The following is a 22,574-nucleotide window of genomic DNA, read 5'->3' as shown; positions in this document are numbered from 1 at the left end:
CTTCACGGTTCAAGTGCCCAGCACGGCTGCTGGAGAAAGCTTGGCAAGGCTGGGGCATCCAGTTATCCCCCCCTTGCTGGACAAGGGTAGCATGGAGCCACTTTACTCATGGGCTGGGCTTGATCCTGCTTTGCTGCAGCTGGCAGTGGCTGGATCCTGCCTGCAACGCTGAGCTATTGATTTGCTTTTCGCTCCATCAGGCTGGACTAAAACCCTCTGCCTTCCCCTTTCCTCCCTCCATGCCTAACTTTCCCACCACTCTCCCTCCTCCAGCCAGCCTGTGTCCAAGCGGCGAGAAATCAGGGAAGCGTTTTCATGCCCATGAATGCAGCCGGTTACGTAAGAATAATTGGGATAAATGAGCTTATTTATCACAGCCCGTTCCATTTTAGTGGGGTCCAGGGCGATCGCCGGGCTGGGTTACATAAAATCCCGCACAGAGCATCTCATTGTCCGGCGGCAGCCACGCGGGATGCGGGAGCTGCCCATGGAGAGCAGCCAGCACTGGGTGAGGAGGGAAGGGATTATTTGGCAGGATGAAGAGGAAGGAGGAAGATGGGGGGTTTCTTCCTCTGCGTGTTGAGGAGGGAAGATCTGTTTCTTCATTCTCCTCCTGCGTCCCTAAACCACCAGGCTTTAGGGTATGGTCTTTGGAGTCTAAGTGTAGCCAAATAGTCTTCCTCTGGTCTGTCTTCACAGGAGCAGGGGCTGGAAACTCACATCCTTCCTCCTCCTCACCCCAGGAGGTGAAAACATGACTTCCAGGCAGGGGACGTTCAGGTGTACCTCCTACCTCCAAGCCAAACCAGGTAGTTAGTAAACACCTCCCATCCAGCAGCCCAAGCAGTTGATCTTTGTTTTGCCTCTTAATCCTCTCAGAGATGCCTCCAGGGGGAAATCTGAATCCAGCTAAAATTATCTGGTGGGGAACTGTGTTTGATAGGAGCTGGGGGAAAGCAGAGTTGCTCTGGGGGATGCCTTGCTGCCACAGTTCCCTGTCAGCCCATGGGGAAATGTGGTCAGCCAGGGACCATCCCAGTTTCAGGAGAAGCTGGGGAGCTAGGTGGGCTTCCCTGTATCACTCCAATCCCCACACTGGGGATCTGAGCTGGCACTGGGCAGCATTTCAGATGTCCTCAGACAAACTGCCCAGGAAGGCAAGAGCCTGGAGAAAAACAGGAAATCCCCAAATCCAAACAAATGTGGCAGAAAAAAAATCTGGTGGTTTTATTTTTTTGTTTCTGGACTAAAAAAATGTTGAAAATCTTGGGAATGCCTCAAGGTTTGTTAAGCAGGACATTCCTGCTGTGACCCGGCCAGGCAGATCAGCGTGGGCCTCAGTGGTGGTTGCACTGTCTGGGGGAAAGCACTGCTGGCAGGATATCCAGTGGAACAGAGACATCTTCCAGCTTCAGCAGCTCGATCTCTGGAGCCACTCAGCACCGGATCTCGTGACAGCTGGAGCATGGAGGAGTTCAAAGAGCAGCCTCTGGCTCCAGGACTGCTGGGTTGCACAATACCAGAAGGAATTGTTTCACCCCACTGGCTGCACTCGCTGGGATGTTCCCCATTGTCAGTGGGATACTGGTCTGACTAGACCATCACATGCCATCTGCAGTGGTGCTGCTACACACTCACTACGCTGGTCAGGCTGGAAAGTGACACTGAAACCTCCTGAGGGAGGTCATGTGAAGGCTTGAGGTGGCATGAGCCATAGTAGTGGGTGCCAGCAAGGTCCCAAAGCAATATGACCAAGGGCATGTCTTAGCCCAGCTATGGATTTTTGTTCTTGTCCTGGTGTGAATAACTGCATTCTCCAAATGCAGAGCCTGGTTTGCCCCACAGCATCTCCCTTTTGGTGCCACCACACTCACCCACCCTCTGGTGCACCCAGATCTCCTCCCTGGTCCTCTCTGGAGAAGTGGCCTCACATCAGAGTCTTGATTGTGCTCATTAACCATCCTTTCCCCCTGGTTTCTCTCCTCTGTGACACACAGGCAGCTTTGTCTACTTCTGAATGCAGAGAACATCTTCCACTCCATGGCAGACATACTGCTTAGGGAGGAGGATCTCAAATTTGCCTCTACCATGGTCCACACCCTCAATACCATCCTGCTGACGTCCTCTGAGCTCTTCCAGCTGAGAAACCAACTGAAGGACCTGAAGACCCCGGTATGAGCAGCAGGAGCAGGTTTAGCAGCTGGAGGGACATAATGGGGGTGGTGGGGACCTGGCAGCCACCTGGGAGTGTGTCTTGCTGCTCAGTCCCTGCCTGGTGAATCCCAGGGTTGGAGCTTGGGGAACCTATTTATTCATCCACCCTTCAGGAGCTGAAGATGGGCTTGGAGGATCTACCCAACTCTTGCTTTTCTCCCTGGAATGGGAATGGGCTTACTGAGCCCTCAAGCAGCTGCTGCCTCCCTCGTCTACCCCCGCCATGGGCTGTGGGACAGGCAACAGAAGGAGGAGAGTTGTCCCTCAGTTGTCCCTCCTAGAAGCATGCCCACAGGATTTGCTGAGCAGCTGCCGCCAGCACCAGTAACATCCAAGGAAGGAGAGAAGGAAGATTTATCCTCCTCCTTCTCCTGCTGAAAACCAGTGATGCAGGGGTGTCCCCTTGAGTGGGACATCATCTTCCTCCAGCCCCTCATCCTGTGGTAGACTCAGCAGCTCTGAGTGCCACCTCATCATGCTGTCACCCCAAAGCCCACCTGGTCTCCATCTCCTGAGGCTGAGGCTCATGCCAGTATCAGGTGGACTTGGTGGGTCCAGAAATGTCCCTTTGTGTTTTGGTGGCACTTGCCAGCCTGGCATGTTGGTGTTGAGTTCCTGGGACCATGCCATGTCTGTGCTCCAAGTGTGACCAAATCCCGATGGTTCTCTCTTTCCCCAGGAAAGCCGTAACCTCTTCTGCTGCCTGTACCGGTCCTGGTGTCACAACCCTGTGACCACCGTGTCACTCTGCTTCCTGACCCAGAACTATAAGCATGCCTACGACCTCATCCAAAAGTTGTATCCTTTGGGGATTTTCTGCCAGGGTGGGGCCTGAGCTGGCCCTTAGTCCCTCTGTGGCAACCAAGGTCACCCTGCAGGCCAGCCCAGCCTCCTGCCTGCAGCCTATCATTACCGGGGCAGGGCAGCCTGTGCTGGGTGTTTGCCAGCTCCCTTCCCCTGGTGTCATCCCTTTTTTTGTGGTGAAAAGAGAGGAAGGCGTGCACTGACTGAGCCTTGACCTTCCCCTGCCCAGGAGGGGAGGCTCCTCAACAGCCTCTTCCTCCCAGGAAGATGAAGACTTTGGCCTCCTGGCCTGGTGAAGAGCAGGCAGTGCCCAGCACAGCACAATTCCCGGTGAGCTCACCATCTGTCTGCAGCAGAATGATTATTTTCATGTGCCAGCAAACCCCAAGCCTCTCTGAGTAGTTTTCCAAACGAAGAAGCTCAATAACACGCTCAAGTTCTCTTCCCAGTGCACACTGGCATTCCTTCTGGGAGACACACCCTCCCTGTGGGCCAGGAGGGTAAAAGCAAGCGTCTTCCCCTATACCGGCCTGCTCATCTGTGTCCCTCCATCATCCCTTGGCCACCCTACAGACCTTTCAGCCCTGCCTGTGTGCAAGTCCTGCCTGTTCCCTGCCCACTCACATCCCGCAGGAGCTGTGGATGCAGGGAGGGTTTGGCAAAGCTGTGGTCCACACCAGGCATCGCCCTCGTGAGCCATCTGCTGCTGCCCGGCCACCTTTTCCCAAGGTAACATCCTTAACAGCCACATCCAGCGGGGATCTGGAGGTCACCGTGGATTTCCTCACTGAGGTGGACAAGCTGGTGCAGCTCATCGAGTGCCCCATATTCACATGTAAGGAGGCGACCCCGGGTGGGGAAGGGGCAGCGCGCGGTGCTCCCCCTCCCGCGCCTCCATCGCGGGCGGCAGCCCCCGCACGAGTAAATAGAGCAGAAGTTATGAGACTTCTTGCTGGGAGGTTTGCCCAGCGCTGGAGCTGCCCACGGGAAAAGGGCACGCTGGCAGCACGGGGGGGCAGCGTTGCCCCCCAGATATAGGTTAAGGGAGCGAGCAGCACTGGCATCCAACAAAAGGGAGGGGGGAAGGGATGGAGGGGGCCTGGATCACATTGAGCATCTCCAGGGGTGCACGAGGAGGGTGTCAGATGGGGGAACCCTCTGTGCAGGGGATGACATTGTGGATGCTGCTGGGGCCCTTAGCAAGAAAAAAGGGATTTTTTTTTCTAGAAATGAAGACTTAAACTCTAAAAAACTAGCTGATGTTTTCTCCAGCATCCAGCAATGTGGGTCCCCCACTGGGTAATGCAGCAGTGTCTGTCCAGAGGCTCAGGGGTGTGACCCTGGGAGCCAGAATGGTTGCAGGAGATGTGGCAGGGTGACCTGTGGCTGTAGGAGGATTTCTCATTATGTCAGTTTTCTGCCCCTGGGCTTCTCATTGAAGGTGTAGCAGGACACTGAGGTTGTTGGGAAATATTCTGAAAAGGACTTTGTAGGGCACCTATCTAGGTCCAGGGTGATATTGGGGAATATTTAAGGGAAGAGGTTTAGAGTAGCTGACAGTAGAGACTCATTCATGCTCCCTCCTGTAGACCCTATCCTATATTCCCAGGATGACTGTCCCAATGTGTGAGGCACCCACGTGTCTCTGGTGGTTTTGCATGCCCCAAAATTATTCATTGAGTGTTTCTCAGCCCACTTACCTTAGTCTGCACATCTCAGGGTAGGGGATGGACATGTCCCCCATAAAGTGGCACCCTTGGTGATAGGTCCCTTCAGTGGGAGACACCAGCAGTACAAGTGACTACCAGGAGGTGAGATACTGAGACACAGACCTTGCCGCATCTCCTGGGCTGCCCCTTCAGCTGTATTTAGGGCTCCAGAAGACTCTCCTGCCATGAGCACAGCGAGGGATGGAGCCAGAGGGTAGTTTTGCCCCTTCTGAGCAGAACTGAGGCCCAGCACATGTAACCCTCAGAACCAAGCGGAGGGGATTCCTTCTGCTCCAGAGAGTCCCCAGGAGGGTGTCACCCAGCCCTCTGGATGTGATGCTCCAGGGTGGGTATTTCTGCTAAGTCTGGAGAAGCTGAGAGCAATCCTGTGTTGCATGTGTGTTCTCAAGCAGCATGGAGTGAGGGGTGGGTGATATCAGGAGTGGCAGGGGTGAGTGGTATCAGGAGTGGCAGACTGGGGAGCCAGTTGCCCCCAGGGGGCTGTGTCAAGGAGAGGGATTTTGGGGCACCATGGGACACCAAGATGGATGGGTTAATGAAAGGGGAGAGGAGTGCCATCAGGTGTCCCTTGGGTTGGCTGGCAGAGGCCTTGGCTGTCAGAGGGGGTGGGAGGAACCTGCTATTGCAGGAAATGAAATGCCTTTTCCCTGCCTTCCCATCCTCTTCTGTCCTTTTCCAGATCTCCGCCTGCAGCTGCTGGATGTGAAGAACAACCCCTACCTGATCAAGGCTCTCTATGGCCTGCTGATGCTGCTGCCCCAGAGCAGCGCCTTCCAGCTCCTCTCCCATCGCCTCCAGTGCGTGCCCAACCCAGAGCTCATGCAGACCACGTAAGTGCTAGGGGGATGGACCAGCATCAGCATCGGGGCTGGATCAGCTGTTCCCCACAGCTGAGCATCCCTGCCATTCCAGGCTCAGCCCCCATCCCCGGCTCAGCCCCACGCTCTGGCTTTCACCCCCCAGCTCTGTTGCGGCCGTGGCTGCTCCTTGTCCCCATGGCTGGGAGTGTTGGCCAGGGGGGTTTTTTGTGTCTATATTTGGTAACCCTGGGAGGGCTGTGCCTCATCCACAGGCATTTGGCATCCGGGATGGAAAATTTCACTTGTGGGGTCGCTATGGAAACGAGCAGAGCTGGGAAGGAGGTTTATGGAGAAAGACTCCAGCAGCTGGGGGGGGCTCCCAAAGCATCCCCCCTGCAGCCTGGACAGCCTTCACAGCACCCAAAAGGAGCCTGGCACCCTGCTAATGCCTCCGGATGGCTGCTCCATTCCCACTCCTGGCCTTTGGGGATGCGTGAGATGTGCAAGGGCGGCATCTCCCTGGGGACCAGCTGAGATCCTCATGCTCCCTGCCCAGGGGTGCTGCCAGTGGGATTTGCTTTCCAACCCTCAGCTAATGAGTAGCGGGGGGGGGGGGCTTGATGATAAAGCTGGTTCTGCCTTGGCGCAGCCCTGGGAACAAAAAGAGCTCCCAAGATGGGCAGGTTTCTGAATTAACCCCCTGCTGCTGTTGTCGCTCCTTGGCTTTTAACTGCTTCCCTGGGATGGCTTTTATCCCTCATGGCCTCCGGCACTGAGCTCCTACCCGCAACCCAGCACTGATATTTAATTGGGGGGGTGGAGAGGGGGCTGCATGTGCTTCCCCCTCCTTTTTTCTCCCCACTAACCCTGGCAGTGGGGGTTTTTCGAGCTGTCAGACAGCCTGAGCATCTGATTAACTCTGACCTACATTCCTTCAAACACCGAAGCCGGCTTTCATAACTGGCCTGTCCCAGCTGCCCCCTCCCCAGGGACATACCAGGGCCACCAGAGCTGCCTGCCATCTTCCCATGGGCATCCTATGGCTGGTCCTTCCTTGCATGGGGACAGCACAGGGATGAGTATCCATGGCTGGAACCCTAGGGAGCCTGGATTTGGAGGGTTCAGCCATAGATGTTCACCCCTGAGGACTGTCCCTGCTTGCTACTGGATGTTTTTTGCTTGCTTAGAGAAGCAGACATGGAAACAGAGGCATATGGCCCTGGCATCCTTATCTCACTGCTTTTGACTGCAATGGGTTGGGATAGAGAGGAGTATGTGTCAGAGGAATTAAATATTCCATGTGGGGCCAAGATGTCCCCTTGTCCCCTCCTTGTCCCAGGACCTCTTGGGCTCTATCTCACACCTTTAGAGGAAGAAAATATGTCTTTGGGGGTATTTTATCAGGCACCAGCATGACCAGGATTTTCTGAGCTCAGCTTCTTCAGGACAAGGTTTTGGTGCTGCCAGTGCTGGATGCTCACAGCACCAGACATCCCCATCCCCTTCCCACCCTCTCTCTTGCCACCCTGCAGGGACAACACCAAGCCCAGCACCAGCTTCAAGAGAACAGCAGCCTGCAACATCGACTACACAGAGCTGCTGCAGCACTTTGAGAAGGTCCAAAACAAGCACCTGGAAGCAAGACACCAGCGAGCCGGGCGGGCAGAGCAGCTGGACCGGCGCGTGGTCCTCTGAGCACCCCTGCGGCCACCGCAGGTGTGCACAGCTACTGGGGCAGGGACCAGGGGACACAGACCAGGGGAACAGACCAGGGAACAGGCACACCGGTTGCTGGCCACCGGAGGATCTGGTGGGTTTAATGGAGATGGGCAGACACTCAACACAGTGGTTTTCCCCCCCACCGTGTGTGTGGATGAGGGGGGACCCTCAGGCTGTGCCCAGCTTTTCCTGTAGGTGCTGGGGGGACATGGGGAAGGGTTGCCCGAGGAAAGGGCTGGGGTAAAGCACCTCGTCATCCCTTGCAATGGGGCAAGGGAACTCTCCTTTGCTTTGCTAATGCCTTCCCTGTGACTGTCAGCTGAGTGCCCAGCCTGCTGCCAACAGCACCGGAGGAGGGGAAGGGAAAACGGGAGCAACCCCTGGCCTTCCGCCCTGGAAAACAAGCACGTGGGGCTGCCAGCCACCTCTCACCACCCTGACTTCCACCCTCTGGTTCCGAGGCCCTGCAGGAGGTGGCATCTCACTCGGGGAGACACTCCTGTGCCTGACATTTGGCCCCCTCCCTGCATTCACACATCCTCTCTAAGTCCCCGGCTCTTGGCAGGGACAACTGCTCAGCTTCAACTCCCAGCCAGCATCAGGGGACATGGGGAGCAGTGGACCTAACCCCAGACTCCATTCCTTGTTCCTTCATTAAGCTCCCCGTGATAAAATAAACAAGCAATGCAGAACAGCCCATTCCTTGTTGCTGGGCTTCCCATCATTATTTTGTTCCAAAGTGGAGCCAAAAACACAGCAAGGACAGGGGATGGCATGGAGTGTCTTGCTTGACCCTGTGCCCTGGCCTGGCCCAGCCCTGCCACGTTGGCTTGCCAGCAAGCAGAACTTCTCCGCCTGCTCTTCTTCCCAGCAGGAAAAAAAAGCCACTGAAATTCTTCCAGGCCACGGTCACGAAACCACAGCACAGTGACAGGCATTTTCCTGGCCCTGAGCAGCTGCCGGTGTTGCCTTCATCCTATCCTGTGGCACCAAGGGACCCTGGCACGTGCCAGGCTGCTGCAGTTTGGGGGGACACCATTGCATCCCTGCATGTTTCAGGCCCTCGCTTGATCCCAGGAAAAGGGCGGTTGGAGGAATTTGCGGAGTTTTTATGACTTCTGGCTGGTTTACAGGGAAGACTGTCTCTGGCAGTGGGTTCCCCAAACAGCCCCATACCGGCGCTGCTTTGGCCAGGATAAAGACATTCCTGTCATTCCCGGGGAAGGGCTTTCCAGACCCAGTCACGGCGGGTTAATTTTAACAGCCAGCCCTCAAGGATGTGTGAGCAGTGGCTTCTCAAGCCAGCCGGTGTTTCAGGGTGCTGGGGGGTACCTGTTGCTGGACCCCTGGGTCGTTACAGTGTGGGCCACGGTGGGCTCTGCCTCACTCCTGCCAAGGTCATTGCTGCTGAGCAGCCTCTTTCCACACTGAGGGACTGGGTTTATGGAGAGAAATTCCAGCCGGCTGCTGGAGTGCTGAGCCCTAATTGTTTCCTTATGGGTGGCTCTTGACCAACACCGTCCGGAGCAGTGTGGGCATCATCAGCACGGGATCAAGACTGCTTTTCTGGCAGGAGGGGGAATAGGTGGCTCAGGGTGAAACCCTTGCTCCAGCTGAGCGTCTTTGCACTACGAGGGGTAGGAAGGTTTGTCGGGGCTCAGCCTGGCACCCCCAGATCCCGGGAGGCTGGGGCTAGGGCTTCAGGATGCCTGTAGGAAGGGTTTGTCTGCTGGCAGGCTCCGCATTTCCCATGGCTCCCCAAAAATCGAGTGCACGGACACATTTCAGAGCTGTCGTGTAACTACTGCAGAGGAACTTCACCCTCCAGCACATCTTAAGAGGGTCAGGAAGGCAATGGGAGTCAAACAGCCTTTGGGGAGAGGCAAATCCCCCCGGTGCCTCCAGAGGTCTGGGAATGCCCCTGGGCATCCGATGGTATCTCCAAGTGCAGTGTCTTCACATACTCCCTGGGGCTCTCCTGCTCCTCACCCAGCACCCCAAGATAACCCCTGGGGGTTCCTACGCCGCCACGGGAGCAAACCCCGATGCTGCCTCCACCAGTGCCACATCTCCAGGCATCCCTCGGGTCTCCCTGCGCTGTAGTCCAGGGGCACGCGATGTTGCTACCCGGCCCTCCCTCCCCCGCTCAAGAGCATCCCCGAGAACCACCGGGGTTCCCCCGCCCCCCCAGCTCGCGCGTCCTCCGGGTAGCCCGCAGCGGCTCCCGGAGCATCCCTGGAGCTGACCCCGATCATCCCTCCCGCCCGCAGCCCCCGGCCCCGCGGCGGGCGGCGCATGTGCCGCGCAGCGCCCGCCCCGCCCCGCCCCCGCCACCGCCCCGGGCCGGAGCTCCCCGCTCCGCTCCGCGCCGCTGCCAGGGGGCGGCGGGTCCGTGCAGCACCCGCGGAGGGCGAGGGAGGGAGGGAGGTAGGGGGGCGATGCCCCGCCCGGCTCCGCCGCCGCTCCGCCGCTGTGCCCCCCCCGCCGCCGCCGCCGCCGCTCGGGCGCCGCCCGCCCCCCGCCGCCGCTGAGCCTGGCCCGCCGCCGCGGCCTCCCCCGGCGGCGCCGCCCGCCCCGGGCTGCCGCAGCGCCGCGATGGAGACGGCGGAGAAGGAGTGCGGAGCCCTTGGCGGCCTCTTCCAAGCCATCATCAACGACATGAAGGTAGGGGATCCCACCCCGCGCCCCGGTTTTGCTGTCGTGACAGCGCTCCCCCCGCACCATCCCCCCATCACCCGGCTTCCCCGGGCAGCCCCCGCGCTGCCGCCGGTGCCCGTGCCGCGGTGGGTACCGAGGCTCTGCTGCCCAGCCGCGAGATGGGGATTGGAACCCCGCATCGGGTATCGGAGCCCGAGCATCAGCCCCACAGCGAGTGTCGGGGTCCCACATCGGCTGTCAGAGCCCGGCACGGGTTCCCAGAGCCCCACATCAGCCCCTTACTGGGCATCGGAGGTCTGTGCTGGGCATCGGAGCCCTGGGAGATCGCAGCCCCCCATCATTTCTATATCTAGCATTGGATATTGGAGCTCCATCCTGGGGATTGCAGCCCCACATCATCTCCGGATCCGTCACTGGCTATCGGAGCCCCGTTCTGGGTGTTGCAGCTCTATGTCTGCCCTGTTATCCTTCCCTGGGTATCAGAGCACCTTGTCGGGCATCAAGGTCTCACACTGGGTGTCAGAGCATGGCACTGGGTGCCAGAGCCCCGCATCAATCCCGTAATATGCATCGGGGCCCTGCATTAGGCATTGGAACCCATCCTGGGGATCCTGGCTCCATATCAGCCCTGAATCCATCCCTGGGTGCCCGAGCCCCTTGTTGGGTGACCCCTGGCCCCACACCAGGCATTGCCAGGCATCATGCTGTCCCTGTCCCCCCTGCCCCATGCCCAGCCTGATTTCTCTCAGACCCAGTGGGGTTGACACCAGTGGAACAAAAAGGCCCCCTAGCTCCTTGATCCCATTTCCTAACCCGGGAAGAGGATATTGCCTCCACCCTCCCTGGGAGCAGGATGGGGCCATGTTTAAAAAAACCTTTTTGTTTGTTTTCATTTCAAAAAAATACATTAAAAATGCTGGGGGGCATTTCTGACCAGGGGCCGAGTGGGGAGGAGGGGACCAGCCGTGTTTCTTCATCTCGGGGGACCAAAATTCCCACAGCCAGCTCCAGCCCTGGGGTTTAGCCCTAGTCATTTTTGGGAGGCAAACGCACTCTTCCTTCTCCTCCTCCTCGTCCTCCTCCTCTTCCTCTCTTCATGCTGCAGACCCGTCCAGACAATGCTGTCATTGCCAAAGCAGGGGAGGGGGGGATAAAAAAAAAAAAATAAAAGCCTTGCTGGGAAGGAGATTAACCCCTTCGAGGGGCAGTGGTGGCTCTGCAGCTGGACTCTGGCTCAGGGCTGGGAGAAAAGCTCCAGGGAGAAAATCCCAACTCTCCCCAGGGCAGAGGGATCCAGGGCTGGTGCAAAACGGGTGCTGGGTGATCAGCTCCCTCCCCCAAATGCCTTCACCCCAGCCACCCTCTCCAGGCAGCCTGGCTGAGTCCTACACTCCCGGGGGGAGGTGGGGGCAGCCCTACCTCAGTTTCTCCATTCCCTGCTGAGACTTCAGAGGGGATAAGCCAGCCCAGAGCTGTCACCTCCCAGGGACGTGCCCAGCACCATCCGAATACGGTGGGGCTGGGAACCTCTCTCCCAAGGAGACGGGGCTGGAGTCAGTTTCATGCCATTTGAAGGTAGGAAAGATTAAAGAAAAATGACAAAAAAGGAGGAAAACCCCACCACACTACAGCTGGGCCTCAGCCTGTGCCCAGCACAGCCCTGAGTGCCAGTGGCACCTGAGGGTGTGCTGTCCCATCTCCCAGCCATGTGGGTGTCCTGGCACGGGCACTGGGGGACAAATAACTCTCTGCTTGAAGAACTCAGCAGTTCATTGAAGGGCAGTGATGAGCTTATGGTCCTGTGGCTGGGACCCCTGTGCTGGTCACAGGGCAAAGGGACCTTATTTTGGTGGTGGATGGCTATTTCAGCACCCCTTGGCCTGTTGTGGGGAGAATTTGTTGGTTGGTGACAGTCCCTAAGCTGGCTTCATTCCTGTTGCCTCTCCTCGTGTGCTCAGTATCCCTGAGTGACCTTGGCATGTCCTTGTGCCCATTGTCCTCTTCCCCATCCTCCTCATACCTGGCATCACAGGGGTTTGAGGGCATCACAACCTGCTTCCTTCTACAGGGGAGCCTCAGTTGCCCTACCCAGGGTAGCCAAGTCTTCTGGCAATGACAGTCCCTGGGTACCCACAACCAGGGGGTCACTGCCACCAGTGATGTGTGAAGTGGCACCCTCAAACCCTTTCTTTGCTGGCTCATGAGGAAATAGGAGCTTTCATGGTCCCAAAAAATGCTGGGCTGGTCTCATGCTGCCTCAGTGCAAACCTTGTCCCCAAAGCTTCCACCAAGCCATAGTGCCCATGGGGATGTGTGGTAAGGTACATGTCCCAGCCTGGTGGTTGCCCTAGGAGGGTTTACAGATGCCTGTCACTGCCATCGGATGGTGACACCAGGATAGCACCGGGATTTTGTCACTGGGACAACAGGACCAGGATTGACCTTGCTAGGATAGCAGCACCAGCATGGCTTCACCAGGATGATGACACCAGGACGGCCCTACTGGAATGACTTTACTGGGATAGTAGCACTGGGACCAGCTTCACTGGAACAGCATTGGAATGGCCTTGCCAGGATGGTGGCACCTGGATAGCTTCACTGGAATGATGGCACCAGTACTGGCCATGCAAGGGTGACACTGGGATGGCCTTGTCAAGACAGCAGCAGGATTAATCTTACCAGAACAACATGGACTGGCCTTGTTGGGATGGTGACACTGGGATAGCCTGGCTGTATGGAGGATCAGGATCAGCCTTGTTGTGATGGCACCAGATGGCCTTGCTGGGATGGCACTGCAGCTGGCATTACTGGGAGAGTCCTCACTGGAATGGCAGCAGCATGGTCTGCTGGGACTGGCTTCACTGGGACAGCGCTGAGATAGCCTTGTTGAAACAGTGGCACTGGGATAGCCCTGCTGGGATGGTGACAGCAGCACAGCCCTGGGATGGCCTCACTGGGATGGTGGCACTGGGACTGCCCTGTGATGACTTCACTGGAATGGTTGCACCAGGACAGCCCTGGAACAGCTTCACTACAAGGGCAGTGGGAATGGTCTTGCACAGATGGCCTTGCCGGGATGGCACCAGAGTGGCCTCATTGACACAGCACTGGGGTGGCCTCCCAAGCACCTGTGCCCTGTCCCTGTCCCCACACAACTGCCCCATTCAGGGCTCTCGGGACCTCCCCTCCTGCCCTGTTGGTCCTTGAGCTCAGGGGAGATGAGCACTGGGGCTCCCATCTGTGGGACCGGAGCTCTCCATGATGGTGGGTTTGGCCATCAGTGCTTTGGGGGGAAGCTGCTGCTGGGGGTGACTCCTCTACTGCTGGTCAGAGTCTTAAAGATTTTTCATTTCATGCCCTTAATGAGGAAATCACTCAAAATCCTGAGGTCTCCATGGTCTACAAGTTTGGGTGGCCAGACTGGAGAGGGAAAATATCAGGAGGGAAAAGAGTTGTGCTCAGCCTTATTAGCCATCAGAGAAGCTATTGAGCTGCCCTGCCACTCTGCACCAGGGAAGGAGGGGCCTGCCCTGACTGGGAAGGCAGTGCAGGCGGTGAGGGTCTCTGTCTCTCACCATCACCCTTCCTCTTTGCAGAGCTCCTACCCCATATGGGAGGATTTCAACTCGAAGGCCACCAAGCTGCACTCCCAGCTCAGGTGAGTGGCCAAAGGGGGATGGGACATATGGGACCCCCCTCCTTGTGGGGACATCCCAGGTGTCCCACACCCACTGAGCTCCCCCCTCACTCTCTCTCCCTCAGGACCACGGTGCTGGCCGCAGTTGCCTTCCTGGATGCCTTCCAGAAAGTGGCCGACATGGCCACCAACACCCGAGGTAGGGGCCTCTCTCTTAGGGGTGGGCATCCCCAGGCTTGTCTGGGCGGGGGGACAGGTGGTGAGTGTCCCCTCTGGGGTGTCCCCTACCCACCTTTCTGGGGCAGACTTCAAACAGCAGCTTCACCATCCACAGAGAGATGTCCAGCCTCTTCCCACATCATGGTGCATGGTGCATTCCCTGGGAAGCAACACTGGAAGAATGGAGTGGGGAGGGGGAAGGAGGTGGGCACCCATGTGGGGGTGCTTGGTCACGTTTTCTGGTGGGGCTGGGACATTCAGGGTGGCTCAGCCCTACGTCAGGGTCTCCAGCACCCATCTCTGCCCCCTGGGATGTAGAATCCACCTTCCTTGTCCCTGGCACCCATCTGGGAAGTTCCCAGGGGGTTCTCAGCTGCTCCGGGGGTCTCCAGGGAAGGGAGAGCTAGAGAGAGATTCAGGAGTCTGAGCTTCACTGTTTTGGGGACAAACCCTAACTCACCAGGGAGGTGACTGAAGAGCCAAGGCTGCATGTGGGGTCCCCCATACAGTTGGGGAGTGAGGGGGAAGGATCCCCGGACCCTCTCCAGGTGCCTGCTGGCAACAAGGAGCCACTTCCCACTGCCTGGCTTCTGCCAAGCAGATGGTCCCGGGCTGGTTTGCAGACTGGCGGCATCCAGGCCATCTGGAGCCATGCGAGGAGGAGGAGGAGGAGGTGGAGGCAGCAGCTTGAGCCAGGATCAGCTTTGCCTCCAAACCCACTAGCCCACTGCACCAGGGGGATTAGGGCTCCTCCAGCTCCCTGTCAGCCTGGGCAGTCAAAGCGAGGAGGAGACACAGGAGTAATGCTGGGGACAGCTGGGGACCAGCACTACAGGAGTCAGTGTCACCCTGTAGTGCTGCTATACCTGCAGGGCTTTTTGGGAGGGTGAGCAGCAGAGCAGCAGCATGGGGAAACTGAGGCACTGGGTGGGGGCTGGCTGCTGGCCTTGCACACAGTGCATGAGAATCGGATTAGAAGCAGCAGGAGCTGGGATAAGAGCATTAGGAGATGGATTAGGAGACTACCCCAGTGTAGGAGAAGGCCGTGGCCCATGGGTTCCCCTATTTCCATGGCACTGGGAGACTGAGGGACATCCAGACTCCTACAAAGGGTTAGGAAGTTTTTTTTGGAGGCTTTTTTAGGAGAAAGACTGAATGTCACTCCTTAGTTTGCGCCCAAAGATTTTTGATTTCCGTTTTTCGTGGGAATTGGCAGCAGCACTGCCACCATGTGGCCGTCCTTAGGCTCCAGCGGTTTCACCTAAAAAGGATGCTCCTGTTATCTGCTGCTGGCAAATATCCCCCCCCCAGGAGTTTAGACTCCCTTTTTATCCACTCGGGATTGTGCCTGGAGGTGTGGGACAGAGCTGACTGCATGGAACTAAGCCAGGGTACCTCATCTCCTCCCTTCCTTGGCCCCCCAGTGCCAAATTTAAGACAAACCAGGAAAAAATGAGAGCGGGTTCTAATTTCAAAGCCTCCAGAAGAGATCTTTAGTGTTTTGGGTATTAGTTAGTGGACGATGATTTATTTAATGATCTTCTGGATTTGTCAGTGGAAAAAACAAGCCACCCTCTGCCTAAAGTGTCCCCAGTGCCCAGTGCATCCCAGCGCTGATAGTCCCTGTCACGAGCTACCCTGCTCCCACTGTACAAACTGGGCTGGGACTGGTGTGGGGGTGTCCCTGCCCCTCATCAGCAGCACTTTGCTCCCCCCCAGGTGCCACAAGGGACATCGGCTCGGCGCTGACCCGGATGTGCATGCGGCACCGCAGCATCGAGGCCAAGCTCCGGCAGTTCACCAAGTAAGCAGGACCAGGACCAGCTCCAAACCCACGGGCGTCGGTGACACGGCCTGGCTGAAGGAGGGGATGCTGGGTGCTGGCTGGGCATGGATGGGGGATGGCTCCCCCCTGGCTCCAGCGCTCTCCCACACTCTGCTTCTCTCTCCCTGCTCCAGTGCCCTCATGGAGAGCCTGATAAACCCTTTGCAGGACAGGATTGAGGACTGGAAGAAAACTGCCAATCAGCTGGACAAGGACCATGCGAAAGGTACGAGTGGGACAGGGTGGATCTGTGCAGGGTGGCTGTGCTGCTGGGCAGGGGTCCCCTCTGACAGCACTTCTGCACCCCCAGAGTACAAGCGAGCACGCCATGAGATCAAGAAAAAGTCCTCTGACACCCTCAAGCTCCAGAAAAAGGCTCGCAAAGGTGAGAGGGGGTCTCCTGGGGGGTGCCCCCACCAGTCCCTCTGCAGCACCCCCAGCCAGGGCCGGAATCCTGGCTGTGGCACTGCCAACCGGGGGGTGGGCGCTAGGGGGGTCCTGCTGCCCCCCTGTAGAAAGGGAGGTGCCAGCACGGCCCCGGGGATGGCAAGGAGGCGGGGCATGAGCCCCAGCCTTCGGCCTCTTTTCACACGTTTTCTCTGTCTCCTTCTCTCTTCCCTCCCCTCCACATCCTTCCTGTAGAGCTACTTGGTAAGTGAACCGCTGCCCCCCACCACCGGCCCCTTCTCTGCTTCCTCATCTACTCCCCCCCAGTCTCCCCAGCCTCTGTCTGTCTGTCCCTCCGTCCATCCGCTCCCTGTTCCTACCCTCACCCTGCTTTTAGCTTAGCTTAGCCTGCACCCCATATCCTGAGGCAATGCCAAACTCACCATGTGGCAGCCCAAGGGGTCGTCCTGTCCCAAGTGCCAGGGATGGGGATGGAGTGGCAGAGAAGCTCCCTGTCCAGGGCTGCTGTGGGGTGAGGGTATTCCTGGAGCTTTTCTCCCAGGAGATGGGCAGAGTGGGAGACCTATGGTATGTGCTGGAATGTGAGGATGGGATGATGTCCCCAAGCTGGGGGAATGGCCTCGGCTCGGCAGGGGCACTGCCAGCAGACTGGGGAGGGTGTCAGGGGAGCCCAGCACTGACAGTGCCCCATCTCTCAGGGAAGGGGGACCTGCAGCCCCAGCTGGACAATGCGCTGCAGGATGTCAATGACATGTACCTGCTGCTGGAGGAGACGGAGAAGCAGGCGGTCCGCAAAGCCCTCATCGAGGAGCGGGGCCGCTTCTGCACCTTCATCACCTTCCTGCAGCCCGTGGTGGTGAGTGTTGGGGGCTGGGAGGGTCAAGGGTTGTTCCTTCTGCCCAGTGGATGCTGATGCTCTCATTGTCTGGCCTCAGAACGGGGAGCTCACCATGCTGGGAGAGATCACCCACCTGCAGGGCATCATCGAGGACCTGGTGGTGCTCACCGCTGAGCCCCACAAGTTGCCCCCCGCAAGTGAGCAGGTCAGTAGGGGTGAGCCAGGGGTCAGGGGAGCAGGGAGGCATCTTTGCAGGGACTTAGACCCCACCTTTCCTGCAGGTGATCAAGGACCTGAAGGGCTCTGACTACAGCTGGTCCTACCAGACGCCCCCATCCTCACCCAGCAGCTCCAGCTCCCGCAAGTCCAGCATGTGCAGGTATGGTGAGGTGGGCTCCACACCCAACCACAGCCAGGAAATCCAGCCCTCTTCATTAACCTCAGAGGGTTAATGATGCTTACGGCCTTTGGGGATGCTCACAAGGTGCATGTCCTCCTTCTCATGTCCATATGGGCAGGTGGCTCCCATTAATATGGAGGTCTTGGTGCACTGGGCAGGGTTGGTAGACCTATGGGGTAGGATGGGGGCCCGACACTTGCCCTGACCTCCAGGCTCTGGGGACGATGTGTGCCGTGCATGGGTGTCTGGGGGCGAGCATAGCACCTCTGTCATGTCCCCCAGCCTGTTCCCTGCTGCAGGGCCACCCCAGGAAGCAAAGGGACACCCCCAGGAGGACTACATGCCTCAGTTTCCCCAGGTTGGGATGTGTGGCAGGGCGCTGGCCATCCTGCCACCTCCGAACCTCTGTCTTAAATTCTCTTTTCCTTCCTTTGTCCTCCCCACCGGCGTGTCCCCGTCCCCCCGGCGCCCCCCCAGCAGCGTTAGCAGTGCCAAGGGTGGCATGGCGTGGCCCGGCGGGGCTCAGACCTGCTCACCCAGTTCCACCTATCGCTACCGCAGCCTGGCGCAGCCCCCCGCCGCCGCCACCCGCCTCTCCAGCGTCTCCTCCCACGACTCCGGCTTCATCTCCCAGGACGCCGCTTATTCCAAACCACCTTCCCCCATGCCCTCGGACATCACCAGCCAGGTACAAGGAGGGTGGTCCGTGCTGCCAACCTCCATGCCTCAGTTTCTTCTTCTATAGAATGGGTGGGTGGTGCTGGATGCAGCACAAGGGTCCAGTACAGAGGTGATGAGAGCCACCCTCAGAAGTATTTCCATCTGTGTTGGCATCATGGGAAATAAATATTGGGAATATTGAGGGTGCCTGCCATAGTTGTGGACATAGTCCTGGGCCACATGGCAGAGAAACCCTATCAATGAATTTCCCCAGGGATGAGGCACAGATATCCCTCTCCCTGTGCCAGGAGAACAGGGTGTTTCCCAATAACCACAGCCCCATAATACCTAGTTTGTGCCACCCACCAGGCAGCATGGAGCAAAGCTTCCCCTTCATGCTGCACCATCCCCAGTGCCAAGGGTACTTCAGGATCCCCAGGGAGTTGCCATTCCCGCCTGTCCATGCTAACCTGGCATCACCAACCCAGCAAGGTCCCCGGTCCCCAAAATACCTCTTGGCTCTGCATGGCTTGGGGTGAGAAGGGGGAAGGGTTGAGGCAGTGTGTCATCCCGGTTCTTGACCCTGCTGTCAAGATCGCATCCTGCTCGCCATCCTGCAGCCACCGCCAGAGGGGAGGGGAGGGCTGGGGGCCTCGCTCAGCCAGGGAGCTGTGGGTGCTGCTCTAACTGGGGTCATGGCTCTGGCTTTGCTTGCTAACTGCCTCTTCTCTCACCTTCCGGCTCTCGGCTCGTCACGGCACAGCAGAAGTCCTCCAGCTCGGCGTCCTCAGAGGCATCTGAAACCTGCCAGTCAGTTAGCGAGTGCAGCTCCCCCACCTCGGTTAGTTCTTGCTATCCCACCAGGGTTACATTTCACATGTGGTTCCCCCCTCACTTCATGGGGTTCAGCCCCCAGACCCTCCCCTCCCTTCCTGCATGGGGCAGAGCATCCTGAGCAGCACCTGTGGCTTGACACGGGCGACATCAGCTTGAGACCTCTCCTGCCACACTCCTGGTCCCAGTGTCACCAGCATGAACCGCGTGCCTTGCCCGTTGCAGGACTGGTCCAAGGCCAGCCCCTATGACCAGCCGGTGGCCCCTACCCTGCAGCGGCGCAAGGACCGCGTGGAGCACCTGCGGGAAGCCGAGATGGGCTCTCCTGCTGGGGGGTACCCAGGCATCAGTGCCGAGGATGCTCCCAGGCCCCGGATGTCACCAGCAACGATTGCTGCCAAGGTACCGGCTGCAGCAGGGAGGGCACAGAGGTGGGGGGCTCATGGGGACTCCCAGAGGAGCAACAAGGATGCTGACAGTGCCCTTTGCCCCAGCAGCATGGGGAGGAGGTGTCCCCTGCCGCCAGCGACCTGGCCATGGTCTTGACCCGTGGGCTGAGCTTGGAGCACCAGAAGAGCAGCCGGGACTCACTGCAGTACTCCAGTGGCTACAGCACTCAGACCACCACCCCCTCCTGCTCTGAGGACACCATCCCTTCCCAAGGTATTGGCACTGGAGGTATCTGGGACCACCTGAAATGGTGGGACCACCTGAAATTCCCCACTTAGAGTGGGGAAGGGGACAACAGAGGTTTTGGTGGTCCTGGCTCACAGTTGTGTACGCTGGGTGTCATAGCATCAGGCTGTGGTCATACTGTGTAGGGGCTGGTGCCACAAATAACCACAGCTTTTCCTGGTTATTTGGGTGCTAACTGGGGCTCAGTGGGTGCAGTTGTGCCAGGAAGTGCCGTAACAGGTCGATGCGGTGATGTGTCTGTGCATAGAGGTTGAGTACAGGTGGAGATGGTGGCAGATGGCAGGTGATGGCAACAGAGTCGGTAGTTGGAGATCAAATAACCACGTCTGTCATGATGTTGACATGATGATGGCTGAGCCAGTTATGAGCATGTGGTGGTTACAGTGGAGATTGGCTGTGATTGCATGGTGATGGCTGTGATTGGGATGGTTATGATGGTGACAGTTGGGTTTGGTTGTAATTTCAGTGTGATGGCTGGGGTGACTGTGCCTTCCTACAGTGGCGATGTTTGGGTTTGGTGGGGAGCATGTTGTGCCAGCAATGACTGGGACAGTAGTGATTATGTGACAGTCATGGCAGTTGAATTTGGTTGTTATTATGCTGTGATGGAAGAGGCTGGGGCTGGCTTTAATGACATGGTTGACTCCCCACTGCCCCCCAGCCACACTGATGTTGCTGCTCCCTCCCCAGGCTCCGACTACGACTGCTACTCGGTGAACGGTGACGTGGAGTGTGACCCCCAGAGTGATTTCGACAAGTCCTCCACCATCCCACGCAACAGCAACATTGCCCAGAACTACCGGCGGATGATCCAGACCAAGCGTCCCGCCTCCACCGCCGGGCTGCCCACCGGCACCAACCTCCCGGCCGGCACCACCCCGGGGGTGGCCACCATCCGCCGCACGCCCTCCACCAAGCCCTCGGTCCGCCGTACGCTCTCCAATGCCGGCCCCATCCCCATCCGACCCCCCATCGTCCCCGTGAAGACCCCCACGGTGCCCGACTCCCCTGGCTACTCCGGCCCTACACGGGTGGGCAGTGAAGAGTGCGTCTTCTATGCTGACGATGCCTCTCCGAACCCCCTGGATTTTGCCAAAGCTTCGCCCAAGCGGCTGAGCCTTCCCAACACCGCCTGGGGTGGCGGTGCCATGGAGATCTCTGTCTACCCCGGGGCCAGCCAGCACCTCTCTGCTGAGGAAGAGGAGGACCAACAGTTGGCTGCCAACCGGCACAGTTTGGTGGAGAAGATTGGGGAGCTGGTGGCCGGCGCCCATGCCCTGGGGGAAGGCCAGTTCCCTTTCCCCACCGCCCTCGTGGGGTCCGGCCCCAGCGAGGAGACCCCCGTGCCGCCCCCCGCGGCCTCCATGGACCCCCCGGCCGAAGACATGCTGGTGGCCATCCGGCGCGGGGTGCGCCTGCGCAGGACCGTCACCAACGACAGGTCGGCCCCGCGGATATCGTGATGCTGCCCCGGCCAGCGGGGATGGGGACGTGCCCGCCGCGGCCGATGGACCCCCGGGGGCAACCGCTGCGCCTCCCCAGGGACCCCCACCCGCCGGCACCCGCTGCCCTGTCCCTCCCTGCTTCCCCCTGCTTCCTGCCTCTCTGTCTCCTCCTGCCTTGCCCTCTCCTTACATCCCTCCTTCACTTGCTCTCTCTTCAGTCCTCTTTTTCTCCTTTTCTCCTCTTCTTTTTCTTATTTTTTCTGCTTTTTTTCTTTTAACTTTTTTCTTTTGTTCTTCTATGTCACTTTTCCTTCTCTTTTCTTATTTTCTTCATTTTCCCATTTTTCTCCTTTTCCTCTTCTTGTCCTTTTTTTCTTTTCCTTTTCCTTTCTAACTCTTTTTTTTCCCCTTTCTTTTTAACTCTTTTTCTTTTCACTTCTTTTTAACTCTTTTTCTCCTCCCTTCTATTTTCCTCTTTTTTTTCCTTTCCTTTTTCTCACCTCTTTCCCTTTGTTTCTCGTTTCCTGTTCCCCTCTCGCTTTCCCTCTCCTTTCTGTTTTCTTTCCCTCGGGCGCAGGCGGGTGGCCCCAGCCGCAGCAGGAGAGGATCATGCCAGCAGGGCTGTGGCAGCCGTGGAGCACCAGGAGTGGGGGGCCCTGGCCCCATTCCCCCCAGCTGCCTGCTTGGGGCCAGCACAGTTCAGCCTCATTCCAAGGGGCAGAAGCAACAGGCTGGGGGTGCAGGGGGAGAAGAAGAAGTGGGGGACATGTGCGAGGGTGGGGGGCTGGGGGTAGAGGCACTGCAATCCCCTCTGTCTTGGGGGGACACCAGGGGGCAGGGACTGAGGATGCTGAACCTCCGCTTTGACCCCCCTCACAAGGATCACTTGGGACCCCCTGCAAACCCCCTCACCCTCGCTCAGCACCCACAAACCCTGTGCAGGGTCTGCTCAGAGGGGGTTCCAGGCACAGGAGGTTTGACTCAGCCCCCCCAAGCAAAGCAGCTTTCTGCCGGCGACTGGAGGAAAGCACAACCCCCGGCCCCTCTGTACATAGCCCCTGCCGCCCGCTGTCTGTCGCATCGCAGCCCCCCAGCCCTCCCCCTTAGGAATAACAATTTAGTTCTCCACCTTTCCCCTTTTCCTGCCCAGAACCGCTGAGGCCAAGTGACAAATGTTTGGGTTTGAGGGAGGGGGGGGTCTCTTATTTTGTATAGAAAACAAAAATTCTTTGGAAAAGAAAAAAAACTGACCTGTCTTTCAACTGAAGTAACTTTTCTGGTGCTGTTGTTAACTTGGTCCTTATTCTTTTCTCTTTTTTTAATTTATTTTTCCCCCTCGTGTTCCCGCCTCTGCCGCCGCTTCTCCTTTCCCTGTCCCTCTGCCACGTTTCTTTCTCTTTCATTCAGTCTTTTATTTTAATTTTTTTTTCCTGGTGGTAATTCCCCTCTTTCCCTCCCTCCCTCCCTCCCTCCCCCGTTTTCCATAGTCACTGCTACAAGTAACGAATGCACTGTGAAGATTCCAGTATTAATAAAGGTTGTACTGTAATTAATAGCCTTGCCTGTGCTCCTGTGGATTTTCTGGTTCTCTGGGGTCACCCCAGTCATAGGGAACAGGTGAGAAGGTACCATCCCCCCTTTGGGGCTCCCATGGCTTGAGAGGGGTGAGTGTTTTGGGGTATGGAGG

At 58.0% G+C, this 22,574-nt stretch overlaps 2 protein-coding genes across 9 annotated transcripts in view; both read left to right on the top strand.

The window, feature by feature from the left end:
* The window catches only part of VAC14 (VAC14 component of PIKFYVE complex), a 59,177-nt gene extending 51,211 nt beyond the window's left edge, over nucleotides 1–7,966 (top strand). The window contains exons 15-19 of the mRNA XM_009090682.4: nucleotides 1,998–2,172; nucleotides 2,894–3,012; nucleotides 3,774–3,853; nucleotides 5,428–5,578; nucleotides 7,081–7,966. Coding sequence (XP_009088930.1) covers nucleotides 1,998–2,172; nucleotides 2,894–3,012; nucleotides 3,774–3,853; nucleotides 5,428–5,578; nucleotides 7,081–7,243 — 688 coding nt within the window. The 3' untranslated portion in view covers nucleotides 7,244–7,966. The remainder of the gene's footprint in view (nucleotides 1–1,997; nucleotides 2,173–2,893; nucleotides 3,013–3,773; nucleotides 3,854–5,427; nucleotides 5,579–7,080) is intronic.
* A 1,855-nt stretch (nucleotides 7,967–9,821) lies between these two features.
* On the top strand, nucleotides 9,822–22,430 carry MTSS2 (MTSS I-BAR domain containing 2). 8 transcript variants are annotated; one of them, XM_030227596.2, is made up of 15 exons: nucleotides 9,822–9,931; nucleotides 13,522–13,583; nucleotides 13,688–13,761; nucleotides 15,501–15,585; nucleotides 15,741–15,832; nucleotides 15,917–15,991; nucleotides 16,249–16,257; nucleotides 16,713–16,870; nucleotides 16,950–17,057; nucleotides 17,134–17,231; nucleotides 17,730–17,940; nucleotides 18,679–18,753; nucleotides 18,972–19,148; nucleotides 19,244–19,409; nucleotides 20,133–22,429. In XM_030227596.2, exons 1-15 carry the CDS (start codon nucleotides 9,863–9,865, stop codon nucleotides 20,903–20,905), a joined length of 2,232 nt encoding a protein of 743 aa, XP_030083456.1. In that variant the 5' UTR covers nucleotides 9,822–9,862; the 3' UTR covers nucleotides 20,906–22,429. The 8 variants fall into 8 exon arrangements, with proteins under 8 accessions (XP_030083456.1, XP_050834962.1, XP_030083464.1 ...); XM_050979005.1 differs by lacking the exon at nucleotides 16,249–16,257 and having other exon boundaries at nucleotides 17,733–17,940; nucleotides 18,676–18,753; nucleotides 20,133–22,430; XM_030227604.2 differs by lacking the exon at nucleotides 16,249–16,257 and having other exon boundaries at nucleotides 17,814–17,940.
* Nucleotides 22,431–22,574: the final 144 nt, after the last annotated feature.

The sequence above is a fragment of the Serinus canaria genome, chromosome 11, assembly GCF_022539315.1.
Source record: "Serinus canaria isolate serCan28SL12 chromosome 11, serCan2020, whole genome shotgun sequence".
Lineage (NCBI taxonomy): Eukaryota > Metazoa > Chordata > Aves > Passeriformes > Fringillidae > Serinus > Serinus canaria.
This window is presented reverse-complemented; position numbering and strand designations above follow the sequence as displayed.

What these genes read in the sequence shown, in the direction of transcription:
- MTSS2 (XM_030227596.2), top strand. Translation starts at nt 9,863, where the DNA reads ATGGAGACGGCGGAGAAGGAGTGCGGAGCCCTTGGCGGCCTCTTCCAA. An exon ending in CCTTCCTGCAGCCCGTGGTG is followed by an intron (nt 16,871 to 16,949) that starts GTGAGTGTTGGG and finishes GTCTGGCCTCAG; the next exon opens with AACGGGGAGCTCACCATGCT. An exon ending in CGCAAGTCCAGCATGTGCAG is followed by an intron (nt 17,232 to 17,729) that starts GTATGGTGAGGT and finishes GCGCCCCCCCAG; the next exon opens with CAGCGTTAGCAGTGCCAAGG.